The sequence below is a fragment of the Lissotriton vulgaris genome, chromosome 2_1 (genome assembly GCF_964263255.1).
Source record: "Lissotriton vulgaris chromosome 2_1, aLisVul1.2, whole genome shotgun sequence".
In the NCBI taxonomy this organism is placed as follows: Eukaryota; Metazoa; Chordata; class Amphibia; order Caudata; family Salamandridae; genus Lissotriton; species Lissotriton vulgaris.
This window is the reverse complement of record NC_141687.1, coordinates 1,734,832,599-1,734,857,113: the sequence shown is the minus strand read 5'-3', so window position 1 is coordinate 1,734,857,113 and position 24,515 is coordinate 1,734,832,599. Positions and strand designations below refer to the sequence as shown.

Sequence of the window (24,515 nt, the reverse complement as noted above, 5' to 3'; positions counted from 1 at the left end):
GGCAACCAGTCATCACATTATGGGGTGTGCATGGCTACTCTGTGATACACTTCATTAAATCAGCTTGTTGCCCACCTCATACGGCATGATTCTGGGTGTACGTTGTTACAATGCATGCTTTCACCACGCATGCTTTTACAACGCAGGCTTTTCAACGCAAGTCGTTACAACGACTTGCGTTGGGGGGTGCTGGATAGTGAATAGTTTAATTTACTATTCCAACTCCAGTCCCCGTGGATAGTAGGGAAGGTGTTGGATAGTAAATTAAACTATTACCTACCCTAGAGCGCCCCCCAGCGCAATTCGTTGTAATGACTTGCGTTGAAAAACCTGCGTTGTAAAGGTACTGCGTGGTAAAAGTTGCGTCGTAAAGGAAGTTTCCCCATGATTCTCCTTGGCAGAATTCCATCACACCACTAATATTTGTGCTCACCAAGTCCTACAAGCTTTTGTCCTTCCATGAACTAAGTTGTAAACTACATCCTGAAAAACAGAGGCTGTTCAAAGTAATCTATTAATACTGCTTATTTTAGCAAAGAGCAGAGTGTGAAATGAACTATCACTCACCGAGTGGTGGCCAATATTTCTATTTAAGTTGTTGAAGTTGTCCCGAAGTCTTTCCTTTCTTGCCATTTATAAGATCTTGGGGTTCTCCTTGTTTCCAAATGTTTTCATTTACTCTGTGAGGTCACATTGGGTCACCTTGCATGCCAAAAGGTTTTTATGCGCCTTCTTGAAAGGTTTCATGCAGGGCTTTACCTACAGTGAGCACCTATTTTTTTAACAGATGTATTCTCCAGGGAAAAAAGTACCATAGAAGTTCCAGCACCCGTCGTTATTATGTGATATAGCCTTAATTAGCTTTATCATCATTAATAAACAGGGCAGGCTTTCTTCAAAATCTCCAACATTAATTTTGCAGCACGTGTTCCTGAACAATTTAAGCGTAAGGAATAATGCGCCCCTGCCCTCCATTAACTAATCGTTTTTAATAATATACTGATTGGATTCTCCTTTTTAAACACTAAGGGCCCCATTAGGATGGCGGGCGGGCCTTTCCCGCCCACCATCCTATCGGAAATCGGGACCGCCCGCCCTAAGGGCGGGGGTCCCGCACGCACCATTAGGATGTGCCAGCCACAGTGGCGGGCACATCCTGTATTTATAGTATTGTGGTGGGCGGAGTTCTCTGCCTTTCCGTTGGGGCATTGCCGCTGCGGAAAGGCATTGCACTCTTGCCATTGTAATATGGCTGGCGGTGTCTCATAGACACCGCCACCATATTAATCATTTTCCGCCCCGGCCGCAATGCGACCGGGGTGGAAAAGTAGCGGGCGGTGTTTCTCTACGTTGCGGTCCCCCCGCCATTGTAATGTGGCGGGGGGGAGAAGGGTGGCGGGCTGGCTTTTCTGTCGGGCAGATCGCCACCGGCACCATGGCGGTGGCGATCCGCCCGACATCGTAATGGAGCCCTTGTTCTTTTAAAATTTTGAGTCTCCCTCTGCCCATATGGTTCCTGTTCACTTAATGAATTATGTAATTTTCTACAGGGTTTAGCTTGAGTTAGAACTCTATATGTTTGCAAGAGATTTAATCACTTCATATAATATTCTTTTTCCAAGGCTTTCAAAATGTTTCTCATTTGCTCTACCAGTGTTCCCTTTTTTTCTGTGGAACATCATTCTCTCTATGAGGTCTATTATGCACCTTTTTTCATTCAATTGAGACTCACCAAACATCCAACTGTGTTCTTTTGAAATCTGAACTTTTTTACTCTAATATTATCTATTTCATAAAAGAGTTCACACTTTTTCCAAAGGTTGTCGGTTACTCAGGCATTCATTCAATCAATCAATCAAAAATACTTTATTCGGTTTACATAATAGAAAACCATAAAAGGTTGCATAGCCTCATAAAAATATACAAAGTACATATATACATATCTAAACATACTACAGAGATAGCCAAATTTATATATTTTTTTAAAAAATATGTGAGGATATGGACACATCATCATCAAGGTTTAAAAAGGTTACTACTTAGGCAGATAAAATACAACAGCCAACTTTTAGGGTTCCAAACTGTTTCTGTACCTTAGAGAACATTTCAGAAAACCAACCACAAATGGGATACATTCTGGCTTTAATAGTTGTAAAAAATAGAGAGCTGGGCAAGCCTGTGTAAAATTTAACTTTTTTAAAAACGATTTTAAAAAGAACCTCAAGGGGGTTTTCATAAAGGCTACAGAAAAACACAAAGTGCAGCAAGTCCTGTGGAGACACTCCGTCGCAGCCACAGGGTGCTAGCACTTGTCCTTCAGGGCACCCCTTTGGGACAGCAAGTAAAAGATGGAAATTATCCATTCGGAACCTGAATAGTAAAAAACTCTCATGAACCGACAAAGGCCACGAAAGATATGGCTCCATCTCTGGAGTAGATTTGAGCATCACGTATTTACGTACGCTAGTTTTTGACAATTCCATCCCATCTCTATTTAGTTTTTTTTGCAAAATGAAAGATTACTTCACGAAGGCCACATCTGCTCTAGTAATATGATCAGGTCTTAAAAAAAAGTCCGGACGCCCCAGCTCTCCAAAACAGCCCTTTAAGTATTTTAACCATGGAATATCAATCATGTGGTCTAGGCTCAAATTTTCTTTCAATAGCTCTTGAGTAAGGCCAAGATCTTCATTCAGCCAGCAATTGAGCCAGAAAAGCAATGGGCGCATAGCCAAAATATCACAAATGAATGTTAACTCAGTCTCTTCATGAACTATTAAGTTCGAAGTTCCTTTAGGTACCCCTAGCAACTGTTTTAAAAAATTATTTTCTGCCACCTGGATGCTCTCCAATGCTGCGAATCCCCACAATTCGCTACCATAGCTGGCAATTGCTACACTCTTTGCCTGATAAATTGTTAGCATAGCCGCTATCGGGCGCTTTCCCATTTTTGCTGCGAAATTAAAAATCGCTGCGTTAGTACTTGACACCTCCCCCTTTCTCCTCCGTCCTAGAGGACCCCAATCCAGGTGGTCATCCAATAAAACACCCAGATAGGAGAAAGTTTATGTTATAGGCACTTTTTCTGCGTTCACCTTAAAGGTGTACTGCCTCTTGGGACACAACCCGACTTGCATTGCATAGGATTTTGAATTATTTATGGCCAGGTCTCGTTTGGCCATAAAACTACGGAAGGTGTCGAGCAGAGTCTGCAGACTTCTTGGAGTATGTGCTAGGAGAACCACATCGTCTGCATAAAGCAAGACGGGCAGTCCCCTACATCCCACATATGGGAAGTCAGCCCCTGTTTCTATCAAGGTCTTATCTAAGTTATTGATATAAAGATTAAAAAGAAACGGGGCAAGAATGCACCCATGCCGTACACCCCTTTCAGTGCTTAAATCCCTAGAGGCCCTCAGATCCTGAGCGAATCTGGTTTTGGCCTTGGTATCCCTGTGCAAATCCATCAGAAAGTCCACCAGGTTAGCCTCCACCCCCATGGTCCTCATTGACTGCCACATCTTCCCCCGATTGACACAGTCAAAAGCAGAGGAAAGATCCATGAAGGCCATGTCAATTGTCTCCTGGCGGGCAACAGTGTACTTTCTGAGGATCAGATAGCGGTTAAGGCATTGAGCCAAGGTAGAGTGACCTGGGCCTAACCCGTACTGAATATCAGAGAGAATCTTATTTTCTTCCGTTCATGCCTCCAATCTATTTAATACGACTCCCCCTACAACCTTAACCACAGAGTTAATGAGGGAGATCGGTCTATAATTCATTGTGCTGTTACGATCACCCTTTTTTAAACACAGGTACGATTGTGGGGATACCCAATGACTTCGTACACCCTTCCTTCGCCCCTGCATTAAGCACCGCCACCAAAATTGATGCCCAAATAGAGGGATTAGATTTAAAGAGGTCCGGTGGAATACCGTCCGGGCCAGGCCCCTTATTACATGATAGACTGGCAGTACCTCCCTCTACTTCTCTTTGGGTAAATACAACCATATCATTATTCTGGATTCTCGCTTTCAGTCGAGGTAAGGTTGAGGCACTCTTAAAAATACAACTGAAATGGGACACCCATTCCTCTTCCATTATATTAGTGCCCAAATCCTCAGCTCTGTCCCTTTCAAAAAGAGGTCTATTAACAATACTCCAAAATCTAGTACTGCTGCATAACGTAGATGGGTCTAATAATTGCCACCAAGTGGCATCCTTCAATTCCGTCTTACGGTTTGCCAATATCTTTTTATAGTTAAGACGGAGAACACCAATCTGAGATTGATCCCTAGGATTCACTTTCAATGAGGTCTTTAGCTCTCTTGCAGCTTTGGAACATAATGGATTACACCATTTGGGGTCACCAATCAACCTTCTTTGTGCCGGGACAGATAATAATTCCCCCACCTTGGAGACAATCCCTTTAAAAGCTTTAAGAATGCCCTTAGCAGGCGAGTCAGGTTCCACACAATAAATAAATTCTGCAGCACAAGATTTATAAACCTTTTCATAAAAAAGGGATGGGGATACTTGGGACCATTTAAGGCGACGCCTACCATCAGTAGGCTTCAGTGTACCCGGTGCTACCACCATGGACTGCATTTTCAGTATACTACCCCCCCCCCCCCCCCCCCAGGTGCACGCACAGGATTGTGATCACTGAATGCACTCTCCATTATTATAAATCTCAGTAAAAAGGATTGAATGCTTGCAGAGATCAGAATATGATCTATGAAAGACCCACTACTACGACCTTTGAAGGACGGATCCATCGGTTTACTGGATGGTGCTGCAAAAGACATGGAGGAGAACAGATCATGTTCATTAAGCAGATCGTTGAGTGTATCTCCCTGTATTGAGTGCTCAAAATGGAGGCCCTGAATCCTTGCACAGCCCAAATCACCCATACTAGTGGTTTCCGGATCACCACACGGGTGAACATTAAAGTCTCCTGCTATCATAAGGCTGTTTCTAAAGAAGCCACAATACTGCTTGACAAAGCTATTCAGCTGAGTTATCTTACAAACCCCCTGTCTGTACACTGCATTATAAAAATGAATCAGACACAGATTAGAGTTTCAACGCCTTAAAACAATCGCTTGAAATCACTATGAGCAGAGGAGATAGCCTTAATCTTACAGTTCAGGGATAAAGACGTAAAAATAACCAGACCACCCCTGGCTCTTCCACTGACTGCTGGGGAGGCAGGGACAAAAAAAGCTTTATACCCCTCCACAAATAGGTTACAGTTCACCATCCAAGTCTCCTGGAGACAAATCACAGAGAAATGCCTGATGAACTGCACCCATAATGGGTCTATGATCTTCTCTGCTAGCCCAGCAATATTCCAAGACAGAACATTATAGTCCTCTATCTTGGATTGATCCACAGATGGCACAATGGGTAAATCCTTCAATAACACAGGGATAGGTCATTATAACTGCAACTGAACTGTTAGCCCTGCACCGGTTAAAGCCTCAAATGACTCAGCGATAGATAACTCTGATAGCGTTTGAACTGGAAACCTTGCACCGGGGAAAAACGGGATCTGCAGACACAGGTAACCAGACTATTGAATCTAGGTGCTCTGAACTATTACTCAGTCAATCGCAGTCATTCAACCCAGAAAGAATGGAGAATCTATTTGGCCCCTTTGCGCTAGAAGAGAGATGACAGGCATTCATTTATTACAAAGGCTTTCTATTTCTCAAGGGATGTTTTAATTAACACCTTAGCTGCGTGTAAACATTTCTCCCCAGTGCTGCGCTGTCCATTAGAACTAGTGCTGAATGGACGTTCAATGGTCGTGCGCAGCACTGGGGAGGTAGCGCTGCTGACGACCATTGGCCGTCAGCAGCACTTAAGGGGTTAATGGGCTTTATTTACTCTAGCATTTCGTTTATTTCAGATGGATTTCCTCCCATCTTGGTTTTAGGAGACCTTCATTCACCGTTGGTAGTCTACTTGAATCTAAGGAGCTTTATTTATTATTTTTATTTATTTATTTAGTAGTTTGTAGAGCGCACAGCTACCTCCAACGGAGGTGTCCCGGTTCTGAAGACCGTATCTCAGAGGGTTCAGGGGGATGCAGGTGAGAGAGGGTAATTAGATTAGGGAAAAGAGCCAGGTCTTGAGTTTTTTCGAAATAGAGGCTCTGAAGTCAGGAATCTCAGTTCCATGGGCAGATGATTCCACAGTCTAGAGGTGGCTACTGCAAAGCCCCTTCCTCCCGTTCGTACAAGGCGAAAACGGGGGCAGATCATAAGGCGGAGATGGTTCGATCTGAGGTTTCGCGATGCTTGTGAGAACTTTATTCTTCGTCTCAGGTAGATAGGGCCAAGATCATTAAGAGCTCTAAAAGCCAGGGTTAAAGATTTAAATTGAATACGGAGTCTCACTGGGAGCCAATGAAGTTTGATCAGGTGGGGTGAAATGGAGTGACGGTAGGGGATGTTGCAAATCAACCTGGCCGCTGAGTTTTGAACTGTCTGTAGTTGATTTACAAGATACGCCGGAGCTCCGACATATAGACTATTTGCGTAGTCCAAATGAGCGGTGATGAGGGCATGGACTACATGTGTAAGACCCCTTACCCCTTGAGTCAGATTTATATTTTGCAAGGAGTCTAGGAGATAAGTGGCGCGGTTGCAGCTACTTACATCAACATGGTGGTTGAAGTCTCCTAGTACCGTAAAGTGAGGATGTTTAAGAGACAGGTCTGCGGTAACTGCCAATAGTTCAGAGATGGCAGACTGAGGGGCATTAGGGGGGTTGTAAACCAGGATTCCTGAAAAGATGGCTGTGGTGGAGTCCGAGACTGAGAAATACAGTGCCTCTATGGGCTTTATGTTAGTAATTTTCCTAGACGTGATTGTCAAGTGAGTCTTTAGAATTACTACAGACATTGTCCTTGTTTCTAAAGTTTTCATTCTCTCTGTGGATTATAATTTTAAAAAATCATTATGTGTACCTTAAGAATTCCTAATATTCTAAAGTCTTATTTTCATGGTAAACCATTAGTTTCTACAGGATCGCATTTACTCTAGACATACTCTTTTTCTTCATGCCTTCATTCTCTCTTGGGAATTTCCAAATTGTGTTAGTTTCCTTGGGATTGATATTTTTGTATGGTTTTTCCACTTAGTCTTTGCTTGTTTACAGTCACAGGAGAATTTCTTCTTGCCTCTAATTGCTTCCATTTGGTCTATGGATTTTCTGTGTTTAGAGCAACATAGTTCACTTTATTTACTTCATAATTTCTTGTAGGTTCACATTTACATTAGAGATTCCCCTTGTCTTTTAACCCCTTGCAGGCTGATGACGGCCCCGTCCATCATGCAGCACGGTGGGCGCGTGCTGATGACGGCTAGGGGCCGCCATGAACCCGCCCACTCTTTAGAAGTGCCGCACAGGCGCAGAATCACAGCCGCACGCAAGGGGTTAATATATTTAAAATTAGTGCACTACTGTGTTTACAAAACCTCGATTTTGCCTTAGGATTCTCCATGAAGCAAAGTGTTCTTATTTGCACATGGTTTTCTTGACCTCTAAGTGATTGCAGCCATTTAGGGGGCTCTCCTTATAGCGCGTAGGGTTCTTGTTGTATAATTCACTCAAGAACTACTTTTTTCTTTCCGTTCCTCCTCTCTCTAAAGAGTATCATTGCTTTTAAGGAATCCATTCTCTCAAGAGACTGACTGACTTTGCTTAAAGACGTTTTTTTCACCCTTGAGAATCACCTTGTTAGTACTGGTTTAAATCAATCTAAGGTAAATCGTATATCCTGCAGGTTTCTGTTAAATACAGGGTCTCTCCTTAATTCTAAGTCTTTACCTTTACTCTAAGAAACTCCTTGTTTGTAAAGACTTTTTTTGCATCCAGTGATGCTCCTTGGTATTATGAATTCTTATTCAGTTCAGAATTTCTTCTAAGGATTTCCCTTCCCTTTATAGACGAACCTTTTTGCTACATTATTGTAATGGGTTTTCATTCACCCACGGATGTCTTTTTACTTTGTCTTAATTTATTCAAGGTGTTGTCCTCAGTTCTGTGGCTTATCATCTTATTTATGGATTCTCATTGTTTCTGAGGGTTTCCGTTCATGCTATAGATTTTACATTTTCTCTGTGGTTCTTCATTTTCAAATATCCATATTTATACTTTGTTACTAAGTGTTTTCTTTCATTCAACCGACTTCCTTGAGCATTGCTATGCTCCATAGTGGGCTTACACAATGCAGGTTCCCCAGAATATTGACTGAGATTATCAGTTCGATAGTGATTTAGTTTTCTGCACCATAATTGCTAAATAACGTATACATATATATTTTGGAGTTCTGTCTTAGACCTACTGCTGGAAAAAAGGGTGGTAATATTGTGCTATGCCTACAATTACAGCAACTACCATGTTCTGTGTGGTGTGACTGGCACAGCAAATTAGATGTTCACTCATCCAGTTCACGTTGACACTGTGTGCGCCAGCCTATCTTCTTCTCCCTATGAAAGGTGGCAAGAGTGCCTAGGCAAAGGTGATGCATTACTGGATAGCCTTTGTGGGCTTCTATTCCCAAAAGGATAAAAACCTGGTAAACCCACAATCTTTATTTTCCCAATGATTTTGTCTAGAAATTGTTCTCTATTGATAGGGAGGTGATAGTAGGAGCATGGCAGGGTGTAGCATTTGTGCATTCTGTTTCTGCAAACGAGTTCCACTCTTTGGGAAAGTACACAAAAAACTAATTTGTGAGTCTCGACAACAATGGGACCAGTTTGAAAGATAGACAGCCAATATGATGTAGATTAATTTGTATTGACCTACGTCCGACTTGTAAGGTACTAGTTGCAATGATGTTTCCTCTTCTTACCCTTCCTCCATTTACCCTATGTTTCTATTAATTGCTACGTCTTTCTGATCTATGTATATCTGTTCATGCGATTTCTCTTTACAGCCCTTGCACAATTTAACTCTGAAACAGTCGATGATGTCGTTTACAATGTCAGCGTGGATGAAAATGTTCAGCAGCAACAAATAGGCATGTACCCCAAATTTCTTTTAAATCTGATTAGATGATTTTAAATCCTGTGCTCCATAACCTATATAAACACTTTCTTACAGGTAATGATGCAATTTACTCTGGGCTAAATATATTTTGGAAACATTTGTTAAGGCTCCATTATAATAATATGAAACTGATCAAAATCAAGAAACCTAATGAAGTTTTATCGAAAATGTATCCGTTTGTTTAAAATCTCCTAGAGTCGATTAAATGAGGTCTGGATGTGGTAAAGTTGATAATTTAAACCTTTACCGTAGAGCACAAGGTATCCATTTAAGGAAAAGCTGTCCATAGTGTAAGTGTTGCATTGAGGCCATAGTATCAGTAGAGTCCAGCCTTCTATGGTTAAGACTTTACCACATGTATAAGTGTCCACAAGTGTTCTGTTGATTTATGTAGACCTTTGCAATGTTTAGATAGACGCAAACATTTCATAGAAGATTATTGGAAGAGTCAAAAACAAACTTATTTGGTGGCCAAATTGCAGTTGCAAATGTGAATGTAAGTTAAGGCACCATTGTAATGCAGAGGTATCAACATCAAAAAGCACTGACCCAACAATCACCTTTCAACCACGACTGGTTCCAATTTACCAAACTTAAGCACACATGAGAAGGTCATTCTTTCCTCCAACACAAGGAATATAGATTAAATATGTCATCACAAGAAATCATCGGATCCGTCACCTTTGTTTCAATGGTAAGAATCTGCTCGTGGGTTGGATATGCTGCTCAGGTCAGTGCTTAAGGTATCACAAAACCAATACCCAGATAGTTAGAATGTCATAATCCTGAATCCTAAAACTTGACATTTGATTGCTTTCTTCTGCTGTGAGGAGAGGAGATATCAGTCAGAGGAGTTTGTCTGCCAAACTAGAACTGCCACTTTGGTTATTAAGGGAAAACTCTTCAGAAAGTCACTGCTCATCAGCACCACCGTCTTTCAAGTCACTGAAGATGTCTTCTATATGTTCTCTAAATTGCACTGTTTTCCTTTCCTTTTGCTATAGATTATGACTCAGTGTCTTCTTCATCATCATCATCTCAGAAAATTAGCATCATAACAGGCTCATCCCTTACTCCAGTAGTGAAGAGTAAGTATTAAAAATTAGGGTTCAGAATCTTAAATGAAGTGTTGATGGTAGAATAGGCGAATGCCAACAAGGCTTTTGTAAAGCCTAATGATTTTAAATAGATTTACAGAGTAAACATTAGTGCATTACAATTTGATGACAATGCACGTTGGCGCAAAAAAACTCTTGATCAAAGATATTAGAAATACAAAAAAAAGTGCCAATACACCTACTTGAAAAATTGCAGGTATGATACAATGTAATGTCAATTAACGTTTAATAGTAGGGCAGAATGGAATAACGCGTCTTACAGCTTTCTCTGCTACGGAATATGCATTGAATATAAAATAGCAATGATGTTTGTAATGTTCCTAAGGAGTATATTGGATTGGCCAAACTTACTTCTTCTCTCTCAAGGGTTCTGGCCAAATGTATTCACCCCTAACTACTATATTTCTCAAAATTAATTGGTGATGGGCTTTGAGATCTGGGAACCTCGTATACTTAGCTGTTTAAATGCATGTCCGGTGTGTAAGTGGCAATAAAAACAAGCAAAGCCAATTGATACAGTTCAGACACTGATGAACCTCAGCATTGTGTGGGTCGTAAGAATCAGGTTTTAAAATGTGGCAAAGGCAGTTCCGTGTCGTTACAGCCATGTGCACATCTGCTACTGTTTGTCCCTTGGACACAGAAACTGAAGTAATTGATTAGCCAAAAAGCAGGGTAATGTATAGGATCAGGCTTTGCAAACTGTCCAATCAATTGGTTGATGTCTTAAATGCTCTTAGTCCACTCAAAGTTATTCGTTAATATGGAAATACAAAATAACAAAAGCCTTGTTATGGTAAAGGAAAGGAAGTCAACTGAATGATTGTCATGTACATGCAGGAAGAAGCAATCTGGTTTATGATTAAGATGACAAAGTGCAAATTGGGAGACAGGTAAGCAGGGCTCGAGTCGGGGTACCACAAGGGTGGACGACGTCCCCCCACTTATTTTACCGGGAGCTCGATCACTGGAGCAAATAGAACCACACATTCACTCCTCTCTGGGGCAAGATCGGAGCTCATTCAGAAAGCTGCTCACGGGCTGGCTTCTCCAATGCAATTGCATCTAAGGGGGGGGAGTAAGGGTAGGCAATGAGTCTGATGGTGCCAGGCCAACTTTCGTGACATCACTTCCTGTCATGACGTCATCATCCCCCCACTTCTTTTTTTAGGACTCGTGCCCCGCAGGTAAGTGCACTCCAAATATGTGGAGTCTACTGAAAAACGTAGCACATGCCTAAGTGAACATAAAACTCTATCCACACAAACAAGTCTAGCACAAAGTTAAACTGAGTATTAATACTTGGAAAAGTATGCCTAACCACACAGTCTGGTAGTCCTTGGAGATGTGGTCACAATATAATTGTCAGGATTTCCATTCCAGCGATCAACACCGCTCACAATGGCCAAGTGTGCAGCACCTGGGGAAACTTTCACTTCAAAACCTTCGATGGAAATGTCTTCCAATTCCCAGGCACCTGCAACTATGTATATTCTTCTCACTGCAAGAGCAGCTATGAAGACTTCAACATCCAGGTCCGAAGAACGGTGGAAAATGGCATCACCACCATCAGTCACATGACCATGATGATAGATGGAGTAGTCATTGAAATCACTAAGAGCTCCATTTTGTTCAACGGGAACCCGTAAGTATAGAACTATGACTGATATGTACTGTTACTAGCACTTACATCAAACTGGCATTCCTGACATTTATATTCTGAGTATACCATGCACCAGTGTTTCTAAAGCAAGCCCCAGTGTCAGCCCCTGTTTTCCTTTCTATGCACTGCTAAGTAGATTACTGCCCTAGACGCGCCCTTGCAATCTGAATGATCCTAGGAAAGGCTGCATGTGGGGATGTTGCCCAGCCAAATATTATAAATAGGTGAGAGCTGTTCAGAAGAAGAAACGCCACTCCATACTTGATTACATGCCTTTCTCATAAGAATCCACATTTTTTCTGGGCATTATCTCGTCATGCCACCCGTAAGAGGCACGTATGAAATACTTGACCTATAAAAGACTACTTAAAGGTACTATAGGAGCTTTCCTTGGTAATGCAATCAAACGATTTTAGAACATATGACAAGCATGTTGATCAGATTTATAATAAAGCAACATGTTTCCATGTGGCACTTCCTGTTACTGTTTGTATTACTGTTTAGTATTACTTTACTATCCAAACACTCAGTGTTATTGTCACACAGTTTAAGGGTCCTAAGGCAAACATTAGGTATATTATTGTTCCCTTGACACTGTACTGAAAATGTGTTAGTGGTATATGTCACCGAAAATCTCTTCCAGGGGTCCTTGATGCTCAATGATATAAAGTTGTCAATCAATCAATCAGTATTTGTGGAGACAGCAATTTCCCCCTGGGGGCATCGAGGCGTTGAGGTCTCATTGGTCTCTAGTCTAAGAGAAAGTTCTTGAGTCCTTTTCTGAAGTCTACCAGTGTTGGTGCTGTTCGTAGGTTGAAGGGAAGGTTGTTCCAGGACTTGGCTGCAAGGTAGGATGAACGACCTCTGCTGTGGCTCAGGCGGATGTAGGGGATGTGAGCAAGTGTGAGAAAAGCGAAGCACAGTTGTCTGCTGAGCTGGTAGAAGTTCAGGCAGTGGTTGTTGTAGACTAGACCCTGGTTGTGGGGAGCTTCGTAGGTGAGTCAGCATCTTGAACTGGCATCTCTTCTGTATGTGGTGCCAGTGGAGTTTCTTGAGGTGGGGTATTATCCATTTGAGGAGGTTGAGGATGAGTCTGGTGGCTGCTTTCTGTATAGTCTGGAGTCTGTTGAGGAATTCGGGTGGTGATTCTAGTGTAGAGTACATTTTCATAGTCTTACCGGCTGGTGAAGAGGGCTTATGTGACTGTTTTCCTAGTGTTGATGGGGATGCATATGAAGATCTTACGCAGCATGCAGAAGGTGTGGAAGCAGATATAGGAGGTTGTGTTGACCTGTTGTTTGATAGTGAGTTTGCTGTCCAGTATGATTACAAGGTTGCTGGTGTGGTCTGTTGGGGTAGGTGCGGAACCGAGCTCCACAGGCCACCAGGTGCTGTTCCACTTTGAGGTGTTCTTTACAAGGATCAGCACTTGCGTCTTGGCTGTGTTGAGCTTCAGACAGTTGGTCCTCATCTAGCTGGCGAACGTCCATCATGGCAATTCAGAAGCTAGTTCTAGTGGTGGGTTCTTCCATCAGTGAGAGGATAAGTTGGGTGTGGTCTGCATTTAAGATTACATTGAGTCCGTGTGCTAAGACGATGTTGGCCAGTGGCGACATGTAGGTGTTGAATAGGGTGTGGCTGAGTAATGATCCTTGAGGAATGCTGCTGACGATGGTCTTGGGATCAGAGATGAAGGTCGGATTCTCTGGTTCAGTACTGTTAGGAAGGATGCAAACCATTTGAAGGCATCGCCGAATGTGGTGGAGTCTTTTGGCGAGCGGGTGGTGGGGTAAGGTGGCGAAGGCCTCTGAGAAGTCGAGGAGGATCAGGTTGCTGTTTCATCTTGGTCGAGGAGGGATCTGATGACGTCGGTTTTGGCGATCAGGACAGTTTCTGTGCTGTGGTTGGTGTGGAAGCTAGATTGAGAGACACTGAGTACGTTCTTTCTTTCTAGGTATTCAGTGAGCCAGTGGTTGATGGCTTTTTTGAGGACATGGGTGGTAAACAGGAGGAGTGAGATGGGTCAGCATTTTTTTAGTGCACTGAGGCCGGCAGAGGGATTCTTCAGGAGGGGTCTGACCTTTGTGCGCTTCCATGCTTTGGGAAATACAGCTGTGGTGATATTGACGATGATGGTAAGTGCACTGCAGATTTCTTTGTGTCCGAGTTTGAAGGCGTGGTCAGCGCAGATGTCCTTTTAGACATCCACTATCAGTTAATTTGTTTTACAAATATAGCTGGGATGAGAATCACAGCCTGTGGGATCCAACATATAAAAGAAAGGAACATTTTAAGAAGTTGGCTTTTCTGGCATTTCTGCTTCACATATGTAGAAGAGAGTCATTAGTTCAGGGAGAGTCATTTACATAGGGATAGAAGGATAATACTACTTCGACTTTTAAGCTTGAGGTTTTCAGCAGTGACAGTGAAGACCATGTTGCATCTTTCTCCCTAAAGATATAATTGGTAGCGTGTTATTTTTTTCCTCTAATCGCCATTTAGAAGTTGTCAGTGTATATGCAGTATGCATTCGTTTCTTAATATCCTAATTTAATATTGATATTGAAACCATTATCTAAAGATGACACACAAAGTTCAAAACATTTTCTGTCCTTCAGAATACTGGTACCTTTCAGCCAGTCTGGAATCCAGATTCAGAAAAATGGAAGTTATGTGAAAGTCAGTGCCAAGCTAAGCCTGGTCGTCATGTGGAACGAAGCTGACAACCTCATGGTAAATACAAGCAAAAGAACAAAGGGCAGAGGCCAATAGAGCCCGCACTCAACCAAATGAAAAGTGTTGCTAAGTTTGATGGTGCACGAAACCAAGGAGCGATTCCCCCTCCACTCTCCAAAAATGTAAGACAAAGCTTACAAATATCAAAACAACAAAAAGTGGTTTCAGCACTCTAAGAACAGTTAAAGATATCCTTCAAGTTTCACATTCAATATTCAATTTTTTATATGTTGAGAATAGGCACATAAGGTAGGAAGAAATCTAAAATGAGTCGATGTGTTTTCCTATGAACCAATTTTAAATTTGGAAGTATTTTTCCCATTCCTAGAATGGAAATGTAGGGGCATATTAACAGCTAGCAAGATTTATCGCTAAAGAAGCTTAGCGACATTTTTTTTATTGCCAAGCATCGCCGGATTTTATCTCAGAGATAACGTGCTATTAGCAACATTTATCTCCAATAAGACAAAATATTCGGCGATAGCGGCGAAATGCGTGAATATCGCTGGAAAATCACTGATAATTAGGCATTAACGCCAATAGGGTCTTAACCTGAATATCCACCTCTCATTGGATATACAGGTTAAGAAATGGTCTGAGCAGGCGTTAGTTTTTAGCAATATTCTCCTGCCTTTCTAATAGACGATAGAGACGTTAGCGACTGCTTTCAGTTGCTAACTGGTTGGGTACCCCCACTTTGCATGTCATTAGCGATAAATATCGCTGACATGCAAAGCGGGCCCCAAACCGCTCGCTATCCCCTAAAAGCTGTCGCTAACTGATGTTAGCGACAGCTTGCTAATAGGGCGAGAAAATTATTGCCACTTTGCGGCCAAAAACGGCCTCAAAAGCGGCGATAATTTCATTTCGCATGCCCTGATAATATGCCCCGTAACTCCTGAAGCCTTTTGAAAGAAGTATGTTTGGGCAATTTCAATCGAGAGAAACTACCTAGTCATAGGTGGAGTATCCCCCACCTTATGAGTTTCTGGTTGCTCTCCTTTTTTCCGTTAGACTCACTGAAGAATTCTTACAAATAAGGGGTGAATCCTAAATTTGTGATTGTACACGTTTCTTATTCTAGTCAGACTTCTGAATTTGGAAACGCACTTCATGAGGATGTAAACTCTAACAAAATCATAATTTCTGGAGGTTTCCTTTGTATATGTAAGGTGAACTTTGAGTCTCAGACAGCTTTGAGAATCACACTCATGTGTACCATGCATAGAGGAGCAGCCTGCATGAAGGCAAAATGCATGGGGCCTTATTTATTAAGGCCATGCGCCGCCGGTGCGTCACTTTTAACATGGGAAAAAGTGACGCACCGGTGGCGCAAGGCCTTCATAAATAAGGCCCATGAGATTTACAGATAAGCATGGCCTAAAATATGACAAATTTGGTTTTTTGAGCCACAGGTACATCGACACCGAGATGGAACAGTTAATTACACATACATATCTTACTGAATCAATATTCTGATTGTATTGATAGAAACAACAGAGTATACCATGGAAATGACACTTCAATGAAAACATTTGCTGGTTTTATAAAAACAGGCTAATCAAAAGGAAAAGGATCACTTGTCCTGCTCAACCTTGAGTGTACAGGACTAGCAAGGGGTGTCCCAATAAAAAGACCCTCATGCACGTGATGGGTAAGGTGGGTTCAGAGCGGTATATCTTGATTCTCCGCTTTGTTATCACGTGTCTGCATAATCATAAGGTCTAGTTTCGGTATGCAGCCTCCACCCGGAGGTATTTTACCCAAGGTTGGTGCAGTAGTGAGCCAGAGATAAAAATATATTAAAAAGACCAAAAACTCAGATAAGGTAAATTTATTCAGTCTGGTTTATGGTCTAGTACACTCTGTTATAGTGCAACTTGTTTACTTGGTAATGGGTAGTAGTTGCACTTAGAGTTAGAAAATTACAAAAATAGGGAGGGGGGTGACTGGACATAGGTCGACATGTTTCTGCCTTGGTTGCCTGGTTTCTAGGACTTACGGGCATTCATCAGGACCAGTAGTGAGTGAGGTGGGGGTTTAAATAAATCAAGTGCTCAGAAAAGTGAAAAAAAGGAAGAAGGTTATTGACCTGTTCCTATGTTTGGAGGTCTTATGGTACCTGTAACGAGTAAACACAAGTTTGCAACACTCATACAGGGAGGGGAGGAGTGGAGGGACACACGTTAAGCAAAAGTTTGCTTCTTATATCTATCAATTATAAACAACTATAAAATGACAATACTTTACATGACCGGTTACTGTCTACGACAATTTCAACTTACTCTACTACTTTCCTGTCTCATGCAGTCGGCTATAGCATGCTGGTGGATAAATAAGCATGCATCTCTTGTGAGTATCACATCGTTTTGTGTAGCAAAATTGTGCTCGTAAAAGTTGCTACTAATTGTGATCAACTCTGTTGTGTTTTCTTTTACATTGTGAAAAAAACAAACTTAAAAATGCACAGAATCTTGGTGGGCATCGCGTATTTTATACGTGGAACTAGGTGAAATAATGCGGAGATACAGCGCGGTGCACGATGGACTGATTCACATGCGTATGGGAAAAGGGCATTGTGACCGTCGGCGTGTTTTGGTATTACCTCGCGCAAATATTGTGCACACTCCAATCGGTGGTAAGGCTCTGAGGAGGGGCTATGAGGAGAGAAGAAAAGGCAGAAGGATTCTGAAAATTAGGCAGAACACCATTCAATACTTGCGGTTTTGATGGGAGCGCATTCGCGGTATTTCCTGGCGTGTACCTATTGCGCCCGTCCCGCTGCTTTCGAGGTGATGCGCTGTGCTGCTCTTACCGAACCGGAAGCACTAGGCATTGCTTCCGGTTCGTATAAATGGGCGTTAGTTGTGTACTTAGCGGCTTCCTATTGGTCTAGAGCTCTTGTCAACGTTACTATGGAGACCGAGTATGTTGATCTCGGTGTTAGAGTCCGGTTTTCAGAGGGCATTGAATGCGTTGCTAGGCTCATTGGGTCGCTGGCTTATTTTAAGATAGAGGGAGGGCTTGGATAGTTAAAAAATGGGAATATATTCTGGCATTTTGTATTTTGCTCCCTCGTGTTTTTGGTGTATTATAATGTTCCTCATTAGGGCACAGATTTGTCTTGCATACTAGACGGTGAGGGGGTCATCGTGGATGCTATGTATATTCTCATTTTGTGGTATGTCTAGTCTTCTAACTGATTGATCACCTTCTCACTAGGGATAACCACGGTATATTGTCATTCAGTCCCTCGGTATCGGTCTTGAGTCTATGGACCCATCTTTGCTCTTTCTCAAATAGGGTTTTTTCCGCATTGTGATCCTTATTTGTCAAAGTTTCAAGGATCACCCATTGTAGGTCCAGAACAGTGTGGCCTTTCTCCAGATAATGTGAGGCCATTTTGGTCGTGCTTTTTCTACATTTCACGCTGCTCCTATGTTCACAAATTCTTTGCTTCGCTTTTCTGCATGTCATCCCAATGTAGTTAAGTTGACACGGACATGTGATCATATACACAACATGTGTCGTGTTGCAGTTAGTATGGTTGTTTAGTGTCCATCTGAAATTGGGTAAAAGCTGTATTTCTTTTACTGGTCTTGTAAGGGCACAGACCGAGCACGAGCCACATGGATAGTGGCCTGTAACTCTGGGGTTGCCCCACAAAGAGACATTGTCTCTAGGTATTTTGGGGGGTGGTCGTGTGTGAACCAGCATATCTTTTAGGTTTCTGCTCCTTTTGTTTGCAAATCTAGGTTTCTGCCAAGTTAGATTACCTGATGTTAATATCCGCCAGTTTTTATTGACAATCTTTTTGATGGCATTTGTCATGGGGCTGTATGTGGTTACACATGTTAGGACTTCCTCTTGTGGGGTTTTTTGAACATTATCCAGAAGTGCCTCTCTATTCTGGTTTCGGGCCCGTTTCTTGCAGTTAGATATGATCTTCTTTGGGTAATCTCGGGCTTCAAGTTTTTTACAAAGATCGTTAGCTTGAGACTTATACTCTGAGATGTTGCTACAGTTACGTCGTAACCTGAGGAACTGACTGTAAGGTAGGTTCTCTCTTAGAGGTCTGGGGTGGAAGCTCTTAAAGGACAGAAGACTGTTTTTCGCCGTGGTCTTAAAAAAGGTTCTGGTTTGGAGGGTATTCGCCTCAGCATAGATGGTGACATCTAAGAAGTCAATGCTTGTCTTGTCTGTCGAACCCTACTAATTCGATGAGGAAAGTTTATATACCAGCTTACCACAGGAAAAAACCATGGAAACTCTTGAAAATATACTTTTCAACACAACCTGGATGTACAGAACTCCCAGACACTTTGTCCTAGAATGTTGTCGATTGGCCCTGATGGAGAACTTTTTTCAATACAGAGACACCCTGTATTTACATTGCCACGGGACCTCGATGGGCAGCACCTTTGCCCCCAGCGTGGCAGGGCTGTATGTGAGTACTTTTGAAGATACGTTCATTTTGAACCAAACCAACAACCCTTATCATCAATGTATACTGTTTTGGAAAAGATACATTGATGACATTTTTGTTATTTGGAAAGGGGACCAAGCAACTTTGTTGGATTTTCACAAATGGCTAAACCAACAGGATACCTGTCTACAGTTCACATATACTGCAGACAAGACAAGCATTGACTTCTTAGATGTCACCATCTATGCTGAGGCGAATACCCTCCAAACCAGAACCTTTTTTAAGACCACGGCGAAAAACAGTCTTCTGTCCTTTAAGAGCTTCCACCCCAGACCTCTAAGAGAGAACCTACCTTACAGTCAGTTCCTCAGGTTACGACGTAACTGTAGCAACATCTCAGAGTATAAGTCTCAAGCTAACGATCTTTGTAAAAAACTTGAAGCCCGAGATTACCCAAAGAAGATCATATCTAACTGCAAGAAACGGGCCCGAAACCAGAATAGAGAGGCACTTCTGGATAATGTTCAAAAAACCCCACAAGAGGAAGTCCTAACATGTGTAACCACATACAGCCCCATGACAAATGCCATCAAAAATATTGTCAATAAAAACTGGCGGATATTAACATCAGGTAATCTAACTTGGCAGAAACCTAGATTTGCAAACAAAAGGAGCAGAAACCTAAAAGATATGCTGGTTCACACACGACCACCCCCCAAAATACCTAGAGACAATGTCTCTTTGTGGGGTAACCCCAGAGTTACAGGCCACTATCCATGTGGCTCGTGCTCGGTCTGTGCCCTTACAAGACCAGTAAAAGAAATACAGCTTTTACCCAATTTCAGATGGACACTAAACAACCATACTAACTGCAACACGACACATGTTGTGTATATGATCACATGTCCGTGTCAACTTAACTACATTGGGATGACATGCAGAAAAGCGAAGCAAAGAATTTGTGAACATAGGAGCAGCGTGAAATGTAGAAAAAGCACGACCAAAATGGCCTCACATTATCTGGAGAAAGGCCACACTGTTCTGGACCTACAATGGGTGATCCTTGAAGCTTTGACAAATAAGGATCACAATGCGGAAAAAACCCTATTTGAGAAAGAGCAAAGATGGGTCCATAGACTCAAGACCGATACCGAGGGACTGAATGACAATATACCGTGGTTATCCCTAGTGAGAAGGTGATCAATCAGTTAGAAGACTAGACATACCACAAAATGAGAATATACATAGCATCCACGATGACTCCCTCACCGTCTAGTATGCAAGACAAATCTGTGCCCTAATGAGGAACATTATAATACACCAAAAACACGAGGGAGCAAAATACAAAATGCCAGAATATATTCCCATTTTTTAACTATCCAAGCCCTCCCTCTATCTTAAAATAAGCCAGCGACCCAATGAGCCTAGCAACGCATTCAATGCCCTCTGAAAACCGGACTCTAACACCGAGATCAACATACTCGGTCTCCATAGTAACGTTGACAAGAGCTCTAGACCAATAGGAAGCCGCTAAGTACACAACTAACGCCCATTTATACGAACCGGAAGCAATGCCTAGTGCTTCCGGTTCGGTAAGAGCAGCACAGCGCATCACCTCGAAAGCAGCGGGACGGGCGCAATAGGTACACGCCAGGAAATACCGCGAATGCGCTCCCATCAAAACCGCAAGTATTGAATGGTGTTCTGCCTAATTTTCAGAATCCTTCTGCCTTTTCTTCTCTCCTCATAGCCCCTCCTCAGAGCCTTACCACCGATTGGAGTGTGCACAATATTTGCGCGAGGTAATACCAAAACACGCCGACGGTCACAATGCCCTTTTCCCATACGCATGTGAATCAGTCCATCGTGCACCGCGCTGTATCTCCGCATTATTTCACCTAGTTCCACGTATAAAATACGCGATGCCCACCAAGATTCTGTGCATTTTTAAGTTTGTTTTTTTCACAATGTAAAAGAAAACACAACAGAGTTGATCACAATTAGTAGCAACTTTTACGAGCACAATTTTGCTACACAAAACGATGTGATACTCACAAGAGATGCATGCTTATTTATCCACCAGCATGCTATAGCCGACTGCATGAGACAGGAAAGTAGTAGAGTAAGTTGAAATTGTCGTAGACAGTAACCGGTCATGTAAAGTATTGTCATTTTATAGTTGTTTATAATTGATAGATATGAGAAGCAAACTTTTGCTTAACGTGTGTCCCTCCACTCCTCCCCTCCCTGTATGAGTGTTGCAAACTTGTGTTTACTCGTTACAGGTACCATAAGACCTCCAAACATAGGAACAGGTCAATAACCTTCTTCCTTTTTTTCACTTTTCTGAGCACTTGGTTTATTTAAACCCCCACCTCACTCACTACTGGTCCTGATGAATGCCCGTAAGTCCTAGAAACCAGGCAACCAAGGCAGAAACATGTCGACCTATGTCCAGTCACCCCCCTCCCTATTTTTGTAATTTTCTAACTCTAAGTGCAACTACTACCCATTACCAAGTAAACAAGTTGCACTATAACAGAGTGTACTAGACCATAAACCAGACTGAATAAATTTACCTTATCTGAGTTTTTGGTCTTTTTAATATATTTTTATCTCTGGCTCACTACTGCACCAACCTTGGGTAAAATACCTCCGGGTGGAGGCTGCATACCGAAACTAGACCTTATGATTATGCAGACACGTGATAACAAAGCGGAGAATCAAGATATACCGCTCTGAACCCACCTTACCCATCACGTGCATGAGGGTCTTTTTATTGGGACACCCCTTGCTAGTCCTGTACACTCAAGGTTGAGCAGGACAAGTGATCCTTTCCCTTTTGATTAGCCTATATCTACCTGGAAAATGAATGGATCTATTTTCCACCTCCCCTCTTTTGATTAGAATATAGGTTTTATAAAAACGTCACATGGGAGAGGGCAAAAATCATTATGTCAAGAAAACCAAATTGTGCACGAATTTTCGAAAGCTACATCAATACTCTGGTCTTCTACCACCGAAAGCCAAGTCTCCCAATTAATTGTTCTCATTATTCTCAATACAGCTCGAACTGAACGACAAATATGCCAACCAAACCTGTGGGCTTTGTGGAGACTACAATGGAATTTCCGAAAATGAGTTTCTGTTCAATGGTAAATATTGTAAAATTAGTTTCTTCCCACCACGGTCAGCAGGTGTGCTTCTGTCCTCACCACTACACATGTTCCTCTTGTATATCCATGCTTATGTCCACTCCCATCACCCTACTCCCCTTCGAGTTACTTCTGGGAAGAGGCAATCATCTGCACCTTTACCAACCCAGAAGGGGCACTCACATTCCTACCCAGCGCCCTCAGGGCAGCAGCAGTGTACGTGAGCCGCAGCTGCACTTCCTGGAGGTCAGAATTTCCCCAGAGCTTGTGAGGAAGGTGAATTGTTGTTGCTCACCACTGCACAGATACACCTTTGCAAGCAGTAAAATCTTGGGAATTTCTTTAAGCATTCTGCTGGCACAGTTGAAACAGCGCTTTTCTTGTAACCTTTAGCCATGCTGCACAGCATCCCTGCTCTGCAACATGGCCAAAAGACATTGGCAAAGTGTACAGTTCTTGTATAGGTCAAAGTTATTTGCTTTGCCAATGCTTGTTAGTTTGTGTGCTCCACCATCAGGCCATGGGGATGGGTTCTGCGAATAAGTGTGCCCGACTCATGGAAAATGATTGCATTTGTACAGAGACCGAGCAAGTATCAGGGGTACCTAACTTGCTTCCTTTCTACCTAAAGGAGCATGACCCAGCGCTATGAAGCCATTTAGGCAACAGTGTGAATGAATCTTAAATAATATACTGATATCTGATAGATAAAATGGCTCACTTCTCACCTAACAGTGGGGCCACATGCTAATTGACATGGTGTTTGTGGAGGTCACACTTTTCATAGCACATTACTTGACGGGCATTCAGAATGAGGCCAAAGACTATTGAATGTTCTCAAGTGCAGGGATATTCTTTTTGTTCAAGTTCCATAAAATCAAGTATAATCAGGGAAACTGGAATTATGCGGTAGGGGAGGGCCAAATTATGTGACAGGTTTGAGTAAATTTTGTAGTATAAAAAGGCATATGATATTATGTGGCGTAGTGTGGCACATTTTGTAATAGTATTACTTCATTTTTTCTTCTTCATTTTTTTTTTACACTTATCACTGTCAGGGAGCTGGTCATTAGTACCAGTTTAACACCCAAACATAGCAAAGCTAAAGAAAGGTGACCAGTCAACCGTTGCCATGGCCCTTCTACCACACAGAAATATATGTTGCTGTGTCTTTAGTAACGTTTGAGTATTTTGAGCTACAATTTGTTTATGTTAAAAACAGCAGATTATATGGCAGATGATGGATTATGTGGCAAATTTGGCAAATCTATAATTTGAGCTACAATTTGTTTATGTTAAAAACAGCAGATTATATGGCAGATGATGGATTATGTGGCAAATTTGGCAAATCTATAATTATGCAAAAATTGCTGCAGCTGCACAATCACATAATCCTCTGAGCATAATACAGTAAAAAAACACAAAAGCCATATGTAACGTGGTGTACACTTTGGTCTGCAGGTATTCAAATAACTGAAACCCAGTTTGGAAATCTGCAGAAAATGGATGGCCCAACAGAACAGTGCGAGGATACACAGCCCGCCCCACAGAACAACTGCACCGACTTTGTAAGTTTTGGCATCTCACCTGAATTTGAGGCATAACAAGGAGAAATATCTTTATTTCTCCTAGTTGTTTTCTCTTTCTAAGGGGCAGATTTATGAGGCCCTTGCGCCACGTTTACACCGCTGTTGCGTCACGCAAGGCGGCATAAACGTGGCGCATCCCTACGAACGATTTACAACGTGACGCATCTAGGCAGATGCGTCACGTTGTAAAGCCCTGCGCCGCTTGTGGGCGTTCCGGCGCAGGGTGGGCGTTCCGGGGCAGGTGTGCCTCGCAAAAGTGGCTGAGTGAAATCTATGAGATTTCACTCAGTCACTTTTAAGCCAATGCTGCGTCAAAAGCCTGCGCCTGCTTGAAGCAGGCGTAGGTCTTGACGCAGCATTGTTTAAATGGGGCACACCCGAGCCTTGCTGGAGCTGCGTCGCGCTTGCGACGCAACTCCAGCATTGCGCCACATTTCCGGCACAGATGCGTCACGCATCTGTGCCGTTTTTGCACCATGGTGCGCCGCATTATAAATGCGGCGCACCATGGCTGGCGGAGCTGTGGCGCACTGTGGCGCATGTTAACTGGCGCATCCCTGGGGATGCGCCAGTTAACATAAATCTGCCCCTAAGTGTGCTCTATTCTATATGGATTGTTTTCATGCAGGAAGGTGTACCTTTCTGCACTAAAACAATGCAAATCAGGCACCTTTGCACCATAGAGCAAGGGTGTCTGTGTTGGCCACAGGCTGTACTGATTTTGCCTGCACAAGCAGAGGACAAGAATATACCACAACTTGA

General features: G+C 42.5%; 1 protein-coding gene across 1 annotated transcript in view; it reads left to right on the top strand.

Moving 5' to 3' along the window:
• The first annotated feature begins 11,012 nt into the window (after positions 1–11,012).
• LOC147733207 (mucin-5AC-like) overlaps positions 11,013–24,515 on the top strand; it is a 179,705-nt gene continuing 166,202 nt past the window's right edge. Inside the window, exons 1-5 of the mRNA XM_086956039.1 lie at positions 11,013–11,077; positions 11,554–11,829; positions 14,466–14,580; positions 22,077–22,164; positions 23,626–23,732. Of these exons, the coding sequence (XP_086812165.1) occupies positions 11,013–11,077; positions 11,554–11,829; positions 14,466–14,580; positions 22,077–22,164; positions 23,626–23,732 (651 nt within the window). The remainder of the gene's footprint in view (positions 11,078–11,553; positions 11,830–14,465; positions 14,581–22,076; positions 22,165–23,625; positions 23,733–24,515) is intronic.